This window comes from Ictalurus furcatus, chromosome 12 (genome assembly GCF_023375685.1).
Source record: "Ictalurus furcatus strain D&B chromosome 12, Billie_1.0, whole genome shotgun sequence".
NCBI classification, from domain to species: domain Eukaryota; kingdom Metazoa; phylum Chordata; class Actinopteri; order Siluriformes; family Ictaluridae; genus Ictalurus; species Ictalurus furcatus.
The window spans coordinates 24634812-24650027 of NC_071266.1; the positions used below are offsets into that span (position 1 = coordinate 24634812).

At 41.3% G+C, this 15216-nt stretch overlaps 1 protein-coding gene across 4 annotated transcripts; it reads left to right on the forward strand.

Moving 5' to 3' along the window:
• The first annotated feature begins 296 nt into the window (after window positions 1-296).
• eya3 (EYA transcriptional coactivator and phosphatase 3) lies at window positions 297-12374 on the forward strand. 4 transcript variants are annotated; one of them, XM_053638016.1, is made up of 20 exons: window positions 297-395; window positions 2872-2953; window positions 3106-3236; window positions 3369-3418; window positions 3498-3586; window positions 3697-3768; window positions 3882-3948; window positions 5440-5549; window positions 5763-5900; window positions 6970-7049; window positions 7206-7386; window positions 8901-9034; window positions 9124-9207; window positions 9411-9500; window positions 9579-9637; window positions 9780-9940; window positions 10213-10327; window positions 10431-10552; window positions 10673-10773; window positions 11572-12374. In XM_053638016.1, the coding sequence occupies exons 3-20, from the start codon at window positions 3204-3206 to the stop codon at window positions 11650-11652; spliced, it is 1767 nt and encodes a 588-aa protein (XP_053493991.1). In that variant the 5' UTR covers window positions 297-395; window positions 2872-2953; window positions 3106-3203; the 3' UTR covers window positions 11653-12374. The 4 variants fall into 4 exon arrangements, with proteins under 4 accessions (XP_053493991.1, XP_053493989.1, XP_053493993.1 ...); XM_053638014.1 differs by having other exon boundaries at window positions 5440-5900; XM_053638018.1 differs by lacking the exon at window positions 5763-5900.
• Window positions 12375-15216: the final 2842 nt, after the last annotated feature.

The following is a 15216-nucleotide window of genomic DNA, read 5'->3' on the forward strand; positions in this document are numbered from 1 at the left end:
TATTATAGTATTACTAATTATTAATATATTATTACATATATATATATATATACTTGTAATAATATATTAATAATTAGTAATTATATATATATATATATATACTTGTAATAATATATTAATAATTAGTAATTATATATATATATATATATATATATGTAAGTATATATATATAATCTTACCACAATTTAAAGTGTAAAATTTGATTAAAACCATTTTACAGTAAAAGCAGTAATAACCGGACGCTGTACGCTCGCTATTGCGCATGCGCGTGCTGCACTTCCTGCCAAATAGTTGTCCCTAACAACCCAAGAGCTTCACTATAGTGTAAAATTTCAGCCCGGAGGATATTTAGCTTAGCTTAGCTAACGCCTCGACTCGAGCGACGCAGTATAATGGTAAGGATTGATTTATCCTATATGTATATATTAATATTATATATCGAGTTTAATTCTCACTCTTAGCGGTATTTTAAGGTCATGGAGTAACCATCCGGTGAGCTAAGCTAAATAATACACGCTAGCTTAACGACGTGGCTAGCTTGCTAAGCTAACGCTAGTTTAGGTTTGGTCTGAGGTTTGTTTTTTTTAAAAAAAAAAAAAAACATGCAGAGTCGAACTGTGTATTTAGTTCCAAGTATTCGTATAACTGCTTTTTAAAATAAAAATAATTTAACCTATTATATGTGCACACTTGAGTCCAGGTTCTGCTTTGTGCACACAACACACGTCTCGCTATTACCGTTAGCTTTAGCTAATGTGTTCACTCGCGGATTGTTTTTTCCTTTTAACTCAAATTCAGGGCATTCTTATTTACTTATTTATTTATTTATAAAGTCGCCCAAAACCGTGTTCGTGGCAAACAAATTCTCAGAAATAAAGCCAGCTAGTTTCGTTTATATTTTATTTTTAAAGAGGTTTAAAAAAAAAAAAAAAAAGCCAGCGCTTTAAATTAGGATAACACACGGGACGCGTCCCAAATAGCCGCGTACTCCCTATAAAGTGAATAATACAGCGCGCGTGAAGAATGGTCTCTACGCCCTTTTCTAGTGCACTCGGGAGTGAGGACGCGGCAATTTGGGATGCGGATGTGAATGTCTCTGTATGGCAGATGGATTGAGCTTCACCTTCAGCACAGACGCGCTCGCCCTTGATGTAAACACGCAGCCGCTGCAGATTTTAATTTTAACTCCTAGATAAAGGCTGGGACAAGCTTCATCCTGACTCTTTTAACTCAGTAAGTCACCCTGCAGGGGTGGTAAGGGTTAGGCAAAAAATAAATAATAATAAAGAAAGAAATAAAACCCTGGCACATCAGAGTCAGGGAGGAGCTGTGGATCAGAGATGGGATGTGAGAAGCTTTGTGATGAGCCATTCCTTAATCAAGGGTTGAAGAACACATACACATGTGCGCACACACACAACCGCCGTTTCCTGTTTATAAATCACTGCCTAAAATATTCTCTATCTGTTACTCTTTATTGAGTACATAAACACAGTGTGGCTTATTCGCTCCTTCAGTCCTGTTTTGTGCGCACATAATAAATAAGTCTTCCCTACTAAATGCAGGACGCGTTACCGGTCTCCTGAACCCATGACAGTACACCGATAACTAAGTCGGGTGGTACCTACCTCCCGATAACCGATTAGTCAACCGATGGTTTTTAAAACTGTTACCGAATGAAAACGTAACACTCGGAGTAAAATATTTCTGAACGTTAGTTCAAAAATGAACAGTACTGACTGCACTGTGAAAATGTACTGTAGTTTTTTTTTTAATGAAATAAATATTAATATATATTAACTGTTAGTAAATATTAACGTATGTAAAAGATGTACATCCAAACTGAACCAAAGTGTAATGCTCCACATAACAAATAAAAATAGAGATGTCAATAATAAAAAAATAAAACACTTCAAATAACACGACAAAATTAGTCAGTTGTAGGTTGTTATTTCTCCTCTAGAGGCCGCTCTCGTACTGTATAACGACAGTGTACGCTTCTCAGCCACTCCCACAACTGACACAAATATCGCTGTGGATTTTTTTCCCCGATAACCGATAGCTCGTTTATCGGTGCCGATTAATCGGCAAAACCGATCGCTCAGTCGAGCTCTAAAGTGTAACGTAAAGCCAGCACAACTTTTCATTTTTACCAGTCGACCTGTAAAAATTGTATATGTAAACATCTGTAATGTGAAATAGTGTTTTCAGGGCAGAACTAAATAAACACAAAATACCATTTATATCATCCCTATTATTATTATTATGGACATTTTGCAGATTCTGCAAGACGTTTATAAATGTACGACCTCGGCTGTATAAAGCATTACAGAAATAACATCTGCTGTTATGTAAATTGTAAATATTCTGTAGAAGTTTTCATTTGTTCAGGTGAAGTATCAGGTTTCCTGATGATGATGATAATTCATGCTTGGAAGCATCTGAAACCGACTCGGGAAAGCCCTGAGCGTTAGGAAGATTTTATCTGTCCATCGTCCAAGGGAGAGGTAGTAAACCCGCAAAGGAGCGGCGTGTAAAACAAAGCACAGACTCTCGCCCCGGTCTACGGGGAAACAAACAGCGGTGTGATGTGTAACAGTTTTCTATATTTTCAAAGATCCTGCTTAACAAGAAGTACCTAAACACTGTGGTAGAGAGAAGCGTCTTGAAATGAGCAGTCCTGCTGACTGGAAGTGTTATTCAGTCATGATGTGTTGTGACTCATCGGCAAGGCTGTAAACAGATCTAAGGAATAATGGAAAATCCCTGATATACCGTTTGACCTTAGGATGCTGTGTGCGCGGTTATGATGTCACAGGTGTGACTCAGACACAGTGGTTAAATTTCCGGGGATTTCCATTTATTCATTAGATCTTCTGAAGCTTCTCGGGTGGCGGGGAAACAATATGGATGACCGCATGATCACTGAGACGTACGCCTTCGCGTACTAAAGGTGTGAAGTTAACTCAAACTAGTTTTTCTCTCACACACACACACACACACACACACAGCTGATCTTCTTATAGCTCTCTGTTACACAGTGTCATGATTACAGAGGTAGGAGTAATATGTGTAAAAGTGTATGTGTTTGTGTGTGTGATTCAGGGCCTGCACAGGGCCAGGAGCAGCAGTAGAGTGTGAGCAACCGGACACGTCAGGACACACAGTGCCGTCCTCACACACACACACACACACACACCATCATGGAGGAGTCACAGGAGGCGGCAGAGCTCCCGGTCAGTCCACCGTTAATGAGCTTTATTTATTTACACACTTCTCAACGCACTAATATCTCTGAGATCATTTACACCGATCCTGATACGAGAACCTTCTGACCAGAAATGTGTCCGTGTGTGTTGATTGAACAGGCAAAGAAAGCGAGGCATGACCCAGAAGTCAGTCAGGAAGAAGATGCGAGGTAATTTTGATATATATATATATAATGGACATTTTGCATTTCCTATATCTCGAGTACCTAATAGATGTTGTTCTTATAGAGGCACGGTTGCTCATAACAACAGAGCAGACGTTTTAGGCTCTGAGGTCACCACTTACCGTCCATCATCCGCTGTTCGCCTAGATTCTGGTCCGTATACTTCATCCTTCTTTAGCCTCACTACTACTACTAGAAGCTCATGGTACCATCAGCTTGATCAGTTACTTTGTATTTTAAATATACTTTGCGGTGTCTATCAGTTCCAGGGAATCAAGAACGTTCAAATCAACACATATCATCAGGCTGTGACTCAGATCGCTCTTATACTAAAGGTATTATTATTATTATTATTATTATTATTATTATTATCATCTCAAAGGCCCTGTGTCGTGACTGGTATTAAAGTAATGTTTATATATATTTTTTTATTTTATTTGTCTTTCAGTTGAGACATGCAAAGAACTCGCAGCTACAGAATCTGAATATACCTCACACATCTACCAAGGAAACAAGTAAGAGCTCAGTGCCGTTGTTAAGGGAGATTTATCCTGAATAGAGCTACAAGAACTAATCCATAATAATCGATTATGAAAATCGTTGTCAACGAATCTCGTTATCGGTTATTCGGTCTGCGCACGGTACATTTACTCATTACGTTAGTTCTGTTCCGGAAACGCACTTCGGAGAGTAAATACTAAAGTTGTGTTCCAAATGAAGTACTGTACACTTACACTATACACTATGTACTCTAGTACATAGTGCAGTCTTTCCGCTGCCCCCTAGTGGTCAGTGGTGTAATTGCAGGGAGTCCATAAGAAAGTTTTTAAAATGTTTAAATATTATTATTTATTTTTGTTAAATGTATCAAAATATCTTCAAATGAGATGTTTTACAATTACTCACTTGGGTTGTTCATGTGCATTCACATATATCTGGTTAGCTGAGCTGACGATTGTTCATTGATTATTTATTTTAAATTTATTTACAAATGAAATGATAAGTTCAAGTGTCGCATTGATGGAGAAAATGAACAAAAGATGATTCAAGAGTCAAATTAAATGTCACACCAACAATAATATGTAATTGAACCTTGTATTTGAACCAATCCCTGGGGAATGACAGGTTCTACCAATCAACTAGGGATTGCTAGGACTGTGGAATTCAGTGCTTTTTGTGCATCCAAAAAAAGTAATGCATAAATACTTATATATATATATAATGTATATGTATGTATATGTATGTATGTGTGTGTGTGTGTATGCATGTATATATTTATATGTATTACTTTTTGTTGATGGGGGGAAAAAGCACGGAATTAAACTAGTCCTAAATGAATATGTATTCTGGTGTGTGTGTGTGTATTGGGTTCTTTTCAGTCTTATATAATTGGACAAATATTTGAGCAAAGTATGTCTTAAGTTTATGTTTGTAACACTCAGATTGCGTACACACCTCCATGTACACACTAACATGGATAAATAAATAAAAAAATGCATCCCATCACTTTTGCCCGCTCATCCACACTTTTAAAACAACACTTTTGACCTCCAGAATTGCATTTTTTAAAAATCCGCTTTCCAGTGTGGCCAAATTTAGTGTGGATAAGATAAACGTAGCCTTTCAAAAAAGCTGGCGTGGAGAACACGAGTCAAGCAATTCGTGGAGGCCTGAGCACATTTTCGATGCGTGCTTGTGTATTAGGCATTTTTCAAACTTTATTTTTGAACGTTTTATATAGTACGCGAGTGACTCTGTTCACACAAATGCAGCATCAAAATAAAGGAAAATGATATAAAAGTAACAGGTCTGACACCTAACGCGCATGCCTGGCATACTGGGGGGTTTTCCTAACACCTTCACACTTTTTTTTATTGTGCATGGGGATATTTTCGAAAATGTGGCCAAAGCAAAGAATTGCAGGAACTAACTTATTGTGTAGAGTTACTCGCTTACATGATGATATTCTCTCTCTCTCTCTCTTTCTCCCTCTCTCTGTATCGTAGCCCTGCAGTTACCACATACGACAGCCAGGTGGCGTTTTCTTCTCTGGGTCAGTCAGCAGCGTACAGCACCTTCAGCCAGACGGGCCAAACCTACGGCCTGCCTCCGTTCGGTCTGTCCCAGCCTGGAGCTTTACTTCATACCACTTTACCACTCGTGCTGTCACTGCATTTAAAGCACCAGTCACTGCACACGCAGCTTCCATTCGCATTCACATTTCCACTCACGTCCGCTTCATCTCATTCTCTTTTCTCTGCGTTCTCTTTCTTGTGTACGTGTGTCCTCTTTTTGCTCCATGCCTCCACCCACACCCGCGTGGCCGTAGGTGCCATGTGGCCGGGCATTAAGAGCGAGCCCAGGCTGCAGGACGTGCCCGCTGCTGGCCAGACGCCGTTTCTCAGCTTCAGCACAGCTTATACTTCGACGCAGCCGTGCCAGACCCACTACTCGTACCCCAGCCAAGGCAAGGCGGCTCCTTTCCTCCCTCCCTCACTCACTCACTCACTCACTCACTCACTCTCTTGTCCTCCTTCTGCACTTCCTACAAATGCTAAGCTTCTCATGCGCTGTTTTTGTTGTAGACTTTAAGCAGCCACATGTATTACTCTGTATGCGAAGTACAGGACTCCATGATTTTCCGACTGTGTGAAGTGCAGAGCAGTATTAGTGCTCGGTTAAAAATAAGCGCAAGGGGCAGCGAATTTCAATTTGACTCATGAGCAAAGCGTAGACCCGAAGCCCGCGCTGCTCTACTCTCGCAAATGTCCTTCGCGTGCATGAAGTCTTCGCGCTTTGCATTCCATGCTTACGGATACTGCTCAGCCCTCCTCGCGCTCCTGATTTCAAGATGCCACTTAAAAGCCGTAACATGTTTTTTTTTTTGGTCATAACATTTGCTTTAATCGTCGTGAAAAAACATGTCATCTTATGTCGTTTGTCATCACGCGTTCCACAACATCTGGAACTTGTCGCTCTTCCCGTAAACCTTGAGCTCCAGTGAGCCCCCTGACTTAACAGTAACCCGACTGTCCTCTCTCTCTCTCTCTCTCTCTCTCTCTCTCGCTCTCTAACCTCAGAGGGACGTACGTACAGCGTATACATTAACTAAATTTAATGTAAATATTCAAATGGTATAAATAAAATACTAACCAGAGAGAATCAGGATTAAGATTTCATTAAGATTTCAATCAGTAATGTAGCCTGTTAATTACATAAATTGGGGCAGGGGGGGTAGTTGTTTTTTTTTTCTCGAAATAAACATTAATACATATCATTTATTAATAATCATTTTGCAATAAATGTGGCAGATGAAATCCACGAAGTCTCGTCCACAGAGTTTAACGTACAGCTACGTGCTCGTGTTTTACCGAACAATGTAAACTCAACCCGCATTTTCAGTCATTTCTCATAAAACGACACAAACATTTCCATTTTTCTTTCGTGTTTTAATTTGATCTCCTCTGATCATTTTGCTCATATGGTCTCCTATTTGCTTTTTATTATTATTATTATTATTATTATTATTGCTTCAGGTTCCTGCTTCACTACGTCCAGTGTGTACTCCAACATCCCCACAGCCCCCGCTGTCACCACAGCTACCGCTACACATCAAGTGAGCTTCAACAGACCCCACGTTAATTTCATTTAAAAGAAAGGAAAACAGCTGTAGTAAAACTTAAACCTTCCATCAGGATAAATGTCATCTCAAAACTCTGGCCATTGCGGTGAAGATTGCGTGCTCTTACTTATTTTCTTCTCTAACCTGCAGGAGTTCTCCAGTTATAACTCACTGGGACAGAACCAGTTCTCCCAGTATTATGTCCCTCCCAACAGTTACCTCCCACCCGCACCCCCCAGCAGCGAAGCGGACGGAGACGACGTCTCGGTGCCGCCTTACACGCCTGTAAAGACCGAGACTAGTGCCTCCACAGGACTGCCCAGCTCCACAGGTTCCTCACGCCTATCACGATCACGCAGGACTTTCAGAAAGCGACCGTCCCGTACTCGATGGTTTTTAAACGCCGTTCGTTTATCGCTTGCGTGAAATGGTCTCGTTGTTCGAAGACGTTATGTGTTTTCCCGTGTAAGGAGTATACAGGTGCATCTCGAAAACATTCGGATGTCGTAGAAAAGTTCATTTGTTTCCGTAATTTAATTCAAAAACTGGAGCTTTCATATATTCTAGATGCGTTACACATGAAGTGAAATATTTCGAGCCTTTTTTGTTTTAATCTCGACGATTACGGCTTACAGCTCACGGAAATCAAAAATCCAGTATCTCAAAATATTGGAATAAAGAATTTATTATACAGAAATGTCGACCTGAGACGACTCTAATCAGGTAATTAAATCAAAACACCTGCAAAGGTTTCCTGAGGCTTTAATCTCTCAGTCTGGTTCAGTACACAAGCACAATCACGGGGAAGATGGAAGTAAACGTTGCATTTCATTTGGAAATCAAGGTTCCAGAGTCGAGGAAGAGTGGAGAGGAACAGAATCCAAGCTGCTTGAAGTCCAGTGTGAAGTTTCCACAGTCAGTGATGGTTTGAGGTGCCATGTCATCTGCTGGTGTCGGTCCAGTGTGTTTTCTCAAGTCGAGAGTCGATGCAGTGTCTACCAGGAGATTTTAGATCACGTCATGCTTCCATCTGCTGACGAGCTTTATGGAGATGCTGATTTCCTTTTCCAGCAGGACTTGAACCTGCCCACAGTGCCAAAACTTCTAGTAACTGGTTTACTGACTGTGGTGTTACTGTGTTTGATCGTCCAGCCAACTCGCCTGACCCGAACCCCATAGAGAATCTATGAGAGACACCAGACCTGACAATACAGACGAGCTGAAGGCCGCTATCAAAGCAACCTGGGCTTCCAGAACACCTCAGCAGTGCCACAGGCTGATCGCCTCCATGACACGCCGCACTGATGCAGTAATTCATTCAAAAGGATTAAAGCCCTGACTGAGTATCAGCGTATAAATTAACATACTTCTCACAAGGTCGACATTTCTGTGTTATAAATACTTTATTCTAATATTTCGAGATGCTGGATTGTTGATTTTCATGAGCTATAAGCCGTAATCATCGAGATAAAAAAAAAAAGGGCTTGAAATATTTCACTTTATCTGTAATGAATCCATTTTTTAAATTAAATTACGGGACCAAAAAAATGTACTTTTCCGTGATATTAACATTTTTTGTGGTGCACTTGTACATTGGCTTTCTGTCATGTCGTGTTGTACCACAGTGCACAGTCGAATACTTGATTCTGATTGGTCACGATTAATTTTCCGTAACGGTAGTCTCGGGTACGCACTTTCATCGTATGTAAGGTTTCCACTTCAAGTCCTATTGGGGAAAAGTGTTTATATTTCTCATTCATTTTAGGTATTAGAGTTAATCATAAATAAAAGAAAAACACGTTTATTTTTCTGTACGTCTGTGTGTGTGTGTCTCTCTCTTCTTAGCTGCGTCTCCAGCCAGCGTGACCCTCCCCCCGGGCGCGGCTCAGGACGAAGCCGCCCGCAGAAACGCTCCGCCCAAAGCGAAAGGCAAAGGAAAGAAATCCGACAGCGGCCAGTCGACAGACAACGACCTGGAGGTAGAGACGATGTGGCGTCACCCGAGTCTAAGCGCTCTTACAATACCGGTTTGTTTCGAACCTCACTTCATCTCTCCTGTGTTTCTCAGCGAGTCTTCTTGTGGGATTTGGATGAAACCATCATCATTTTCCACTCTCTTCTCACGGGGTCGTTTGCACAAAAGTTCGGCAAGGTACCGCAAATACATAAAGGGTGGCGAAATATTAAACACCAGGCGTTGGCTTTGGATATGTAATATACGTTGAATTTATACGTACAGTACAGTGTACACTGTTCTTCCCTTCTGTGGTTAAAATATCTGCTGTTCTGTAATACAAAGGCTTCATAGTGCACGTTTATACCGACGTATCCGAGTTTTGCGTTCTCTTCCTCCAGGATCCCGCTACGGTGCTTAATCTGGGCCTGCAGATGGAGGAGCTGATCTTTGAGCTCGCAGACACGCACCTGTTCTTCAACGATCTGGAGGTGAGCCGCTTTTCTCGTTTCGCCGTTTCTCCTGGATCCGTGTGGGGAAATCTAAGTCTGCGATCTGTTTGTGTTTAGGAGTGCGATCAAGTCCACGTTGAGGACGTGTCCTCTGATGACAACGGGCAAGATTTGAGGTAATGCGGGAATAGAGTGCAGTATTAAAAGATACATTTTGCCAGTTGTAGCTTCGCTGTTAAACATGTACTAGTCCTATTTCAGCTTTTAATTACATAATAATGGATAAAAGTGCAACTGTAGGTTTGTCTTCTCCTCCAGCAACTATAACTTTTCGAACGATGGGTTCAGTGGAACGGGTGGAGCAGGAGGGCAAAGCTCCAACCCAGCAGTGCAAGGTGGAGTGGACTGGATGCGCAAGCTGGCCTTTCGGTACCGCCGCCTTAAAGAGATCTACAATGGATACAAAGGGAATGTAGGAGGTAAGCTTTATGCTACGCTAACTCTTGATTTGGATTAGAGATAGACAGACAATCGGTTTTACAGATGATATTTTCCCCCATATTGAAGCATTTTTCCATAATGGGTTATCGGTTTTGTAATATCGGATCCATATTGCTAAACCTGAGTGACGACGCTGATGAACCGAAGAAGGCGGGGAGCCTAATGAAGTGTTTAAGCATTGTTAGATTAGCGGTGAAATGAAAGATGTCTTGGCCGTAACAGGCTTAATAAGGCCGTTCTGTCCGTGCAGCTCTGCTGAGTCCCCTGAAGAGGGAGCTGCTGCTGCGAGTGCGCAGTGACATCGAGACCGTGACGGACAGCTGGCTCAGCACTGCCGTCAAATCCCTCCTGCTGATCCAGTCCAGGTCAAGATCGCGACCTATGACCTTTCTCATGGCTGCCACGTGTAGAATTTGCTCGGACAGGTTTATCCATGGCTCGTGATGATGATGTTTGATTTGATTGCAGGGGCAGATGTATGAATGTTCTGGTCACCACCACTCAGCTGGTTCCTGCTCTGGCTAAAGTGCTCCTGTACGGACTCGGGGACGTTTTCCCCGTCAACAACATCTACAGCGCCACCAAGATCGGTAACGATCCATTTTCTCGCTCCTTATTCAAGATTGATTTTTGTATCAAAGAGCTGTGGTTTTTTTTTTTATAGTGTTTTGGTTTGTTATGGCATGTCAGATGTTTGTGTTGATTGACAGGAAAGGAAAGCTGCTTCGAGCGCATCGTGTCACGTTTTGGAAAGAAGGTGACCTACGTGGTTATAGGAGACGGCCGGGAGGAGGAGTTCGCAGCTAAGCAGGTAAGACAAGGATATCATAGAGGGATACAGTACCGCATCGATCCTTGAGAGAAATTCAGTTGTAGCAGTACAGTAAACAACAACAACAACAACAAAAAACACACAGCAGTAAGTTAAATAAATAAATAAAAGTCAAAGAAATTAAAAATAAAATGTTAAGTAGCCAGAAAAAAAAAATTATACTAAATTTGATGTGATAAATTGTCACAATAGGTTTTTTTCTGAAATATCATGAATAGCTTATTATATATATATATTTTTTTGAATAATTATAAACTAACTGTTGTGATAAACGTTTGTGCTTTATTAATATTTTTTATATTTAAAAAAAAAATTTGTTTAAATAAGAGTGCTATTGTTTTATTTAAAAAAAATTTAAGTTATTGAGGCATTACGTAAAATTTGGTTTGTTTATTTGTTTGTTTTATTTGTATTATTTTGTGTGCCACGTCTTGATGCTTATAGCATATTGTAGATTTTTTAACATTTTTTTGGAGAAACACGATGATTTCTCCAAAAATTAGCCGTAACAGCTGATTTTTAGTACTTTTTACAAATCGTTTATTTTTCCAAGATCCAAATGTTTGAGGTGCCGTGAGGATTGTTTTTGTTTATTAATTTATTGTCAATAATTAACTCCAGAATACGAGACAGTCATCGTTATTGCTACAGCGTACGATTGACATATTTTACATGTTCTGTAAAGGCCAGTGTTGCTGTAGTTTAAGTGTGTTATCTCTACACTCGAATGTAACGAATATCTAACGTGTGTGTGTGTGTGTGTGTGTGTGTGTGTAGCACAACATGCCTTTCTGGCGAATCTCTACTCTCGGTGACCTGGTGTCTCTACACCAAGCTCTGGAGCTGGACTTCTTATAGAGCGCACACCCAGGCTCTTTCTCACACACACACACACACACACACACACACACACACACACACACACACACACACACACACTGAGTGTTGGACACCCGATGAGGCTGGGAGAACAGAAGAAGGCTTCGAGCCTGCAGGGAATCCTTCCACTACCTTTAAGGCAGCTAAATACCCGGGCATATACGAGCGTGGAACTGCGAGAACATCTTCAGACGTACACAAGGATGGCGAGAAAGATCCAGACCTGGCCCTCGTACTGCCGGCCCGCCGCACAAAGCACTGCGTGTTTTTATGAGCATTTCTGTTCAAACTGGATTCACCAAAGGAAAGACCAAAGCCCTGCTCTGGTGTAAGATTTTGGAATTTTTTTTTTTTTCTTTCGTCGATTTCTTTCTTTCTTTGGTTTTCTAGTTTGTGTTCCTGATCCTGATTTTAATTTCTGCTGGACGTGGACGTGTTTTTCTGTTTTGCACTCGTATCGGACTGGACTGACGGCAGAGCCCGAACGCGGATACGGAACAGCCGATTGGGTTTCTCTCTGACCCGTTCGACTCGTTAATACGCCGCATTCACATTTCACCAAAACACGTCCATCAGGTGATCTACAGTAACGATATTCACTTCCCCTGCACGTATATTTCATCACTCTCACTCCCATAATCCTCTGCAAGAACCCTTCACTTTGCTGTAACGAGAGCGCTTCATAAATCTGTTAATGGCAACCTTTTTTTTTTTTTCTTTCTTTTTTAATACCTGTGTTCACACGGTACTCCAATTTGTTTCCTGTGACTTTTACATGAGCCGCGTGTGCGTGTGTGTGTGTGTGTGTGATCAGATCTTCAGTATCAAACCCCGTGGCTTCATAAGCATACTAGGAAATGATTTGGCTCTCGGTGTATTTTAATGGCAGGCCATTAAAGGAATACTGTAGTGTTTCTCATCTCTGTCCGTTTAATCAAAAATGAACCCTCGGTACTCGCTCATCATTGAAAAATAAATAAATAAAGTCAAGGGTGGTTTAGGAGTTGCGCTAATAATTTGTGAAAACGTAACGCAAATGAGACGGAAATTCAGTAAAGGTTCGCGGACGTGAAAGTTCCTTACGGATATTTCAGCCGTCTTTGGGGTTTTGTCATATCCGTAGCCTTCTTCTGTTTGTGTTTATGAACAATCATTACGTAAGGAGTACAACACAACAGAGCATGCAGTTACAGAGAAATAATCAACTGTTACCATATTATTGATGCGGAGTCTTTCCAATAACAGCACTTCCTGTTATTCTTATCATACGCCACGGCGATTAGCCAACCATTACATCGCTTTATTAATTAAAGAGCGACTCGGATACTTTCTATCCAGGTACAGTTACATGCACAAGTTCAGTGAGTTCCTGTTCTCGCTTACGTTCTGTTAAACAGCCATCGCGACCTGGCCTGTTAACGAGAAAGCTGTTGACGCAAAGGCTTCTCCTGTCTGAAAACTTCGCGAGAGCTCCGCTGTTTTCAAGCAAAAGCACCGACACTGGAGACTCCTTCCGTAAGCGTTAAATCTCCTCGCGGGAATCCAGAACGAGCGCAGCCGGAACCACCGTCGGAGCCGCCTGCCGCTATAGAAAATTCATGAACGCCTCTCCGACCAATCAGGAGAGAGAATCCGACCCCGTTCGTCGAAGCGCTCTAGAGAACTCGGCGTAAAATGTTCACGTAAAAGCGCTTTTCTGTTCTTTTCTCCGAACGGAGAACCCGAGCGTCAGTGAAGACGAGGTGTAAAAAAAAACGCCGGAGTATTCCTTTAACGTCGGCTTTCTCAGCAAGTACGCCGAGGCTCCGAGCGCATCACGGCAACGAAATATGCAGCTACCACGCGAGACCGACCTTCTGCTGCCGTCCCCTTTCTGCTTCCCGATTTTTTTATTATTATTATTTTATTTTTTTTAATCGAAGCATATACGAATTAAAGGGGAACTGATCTAGTGGCAGAGAAACACCATCCCTTTAAGTCCAGTTCTCGTCGGCTCGGAGTCGGTCAGCGTTCTAAACTTACTCACGATGTCCTTAAAAAGCGTGTCGTGATGAATGATGACGCAATATTGATGTTATATGTATAAATATAAATAACGCCCAGCATTATCCCAGTGCTTGATTCGTAACGCTGGTAAAACCACACATTTTGGGAAGAGGGGAACTCGATATGTGCAATATGTTTTCGGTCAGTGATCTGAACTATGAAGAAGAAGAAGAAGAAGAAGAAGAAGAGGATGATGGGAGTTCTGGACGTCGTGGGTGCTGTGAGATTCGACTGAACAGTGCTGAGCCTGAAGAAGAATACGAATAAATTGGAAAAATCATACAAGCAGCTTCGACTGAATTACGAATGTCTTGTTTTTTCCTGTACTTATTTATATCGTGCCTTTTTAACTATAAACCTTACAGTGTATCATCTTAAAAGGATTTGCTGTAATACTGCAAATGTTTAGATGTTTTTTTGTGGTGTTTTTATTACGTCTTCGTTTTATCAAACATGTCTACGAGGAGGAGGATGTGTGTTTTTTTGTTTTTTTGTTTTTTAACTTGATTCTGAAGCCCAGTCGTGCTCACGCCTTTACGACGACCGCGACGTTATCGAGCGCTTCTGCTTCTGCTCGCAGTGTAGTGCCGGTTCGTGTGTAATTAACAGCGTTTGTCGGAGATCGCTCGACGTGCACCGCGTCGTTCTTTCAGCCCCGTCGGCACGTGCCTCGGTCAGTTTTTCCCTTCGCGTTTTCGTTCTGGTGCACAGAGCGAAGTGGGCGGAGTCTTGTCTGTTTCTGTGCTTCGCTGATCACTTTGAGACTTCAACTGCATGGACAATCAAGGACACGATAACGGATCTACAGATTCAGCGTTTTATGGATCGCGTGAAAAAAGCGGTTCACGCTCCAAAAATGTACTTTTTGTTGATGTACAGCATATGTGATGATCTCTCTCTCTCTCTCTCTCTCTCTCTCTCTCTCTCTCTCCACTATTCTGTCATCCTGTTTTTATTTTTATTTCATCATCTCCCATGCTTGCTTTTTTTTTTTTTTTGTGAGCAGCGTGTAATTATATTTGAGCCAATGCTCCGCCTCTGATGATAAAGCAGCTATGACAAATCATTTAGCCCAGTAATTCTAATTATAGAGTGTGTGTGTGTGTGTGTGTGTGTGTGTGTGTGTGTGTGTGTTGCGCAAGTATGAATGGTTTCTTTGGCAAGTACTCTACTCCTGATGTGACTTGACTACATGTTACATAGGAAATAGTTTATTAATTGTACTCTGATGCAATTTCTTTTATTTTTTTATGTTATTTGATGATTTTTTTTTTTTTTTTTGGTGACCGGAATACTGTTTTGTTTTTGTTTTTTTTGGCCCGGATAAGTTTTCCTGTGTATTATAATACTATTTGTGGCAGCATAAATAAAAGGTTTTGAAACTCAATCGGATGGTGTCACTCCACCGCGGCGAAAATACTTCTTATTCATTTGTACTGAAGTTTAACGCCGCTTATTTTTAACGTGCTTTATCCTGGGGCCATTTTAACATAATCA

What these genes read in the sequence shown, in the direction of transcription:
- eya3 (XM_053638014.1), top strand. Translation starts at nt 3,204, where the DNA reads ATGGAGGAGTCACAGGAGGCGGCAGAGCTCCCG. An exon ending in CGACAGACAACGACCTGGAG is followed by an intron (nt 9,035 to 9,123) that starts GTAGAGACGATG and finishes TGTGTTTCTCAG; the next exon opens with CGAGTCTTCTTGTGGGATTT. An exon ending in AGGAGTTCGCAGCTAAGCAG is followed by an intron (nt 10,774 to 11,571) that starts GTAAGACAAGGA and finishes GTGTGTGTGTAG; the next exon opens with CACAACATGCCTTTCTGGCG.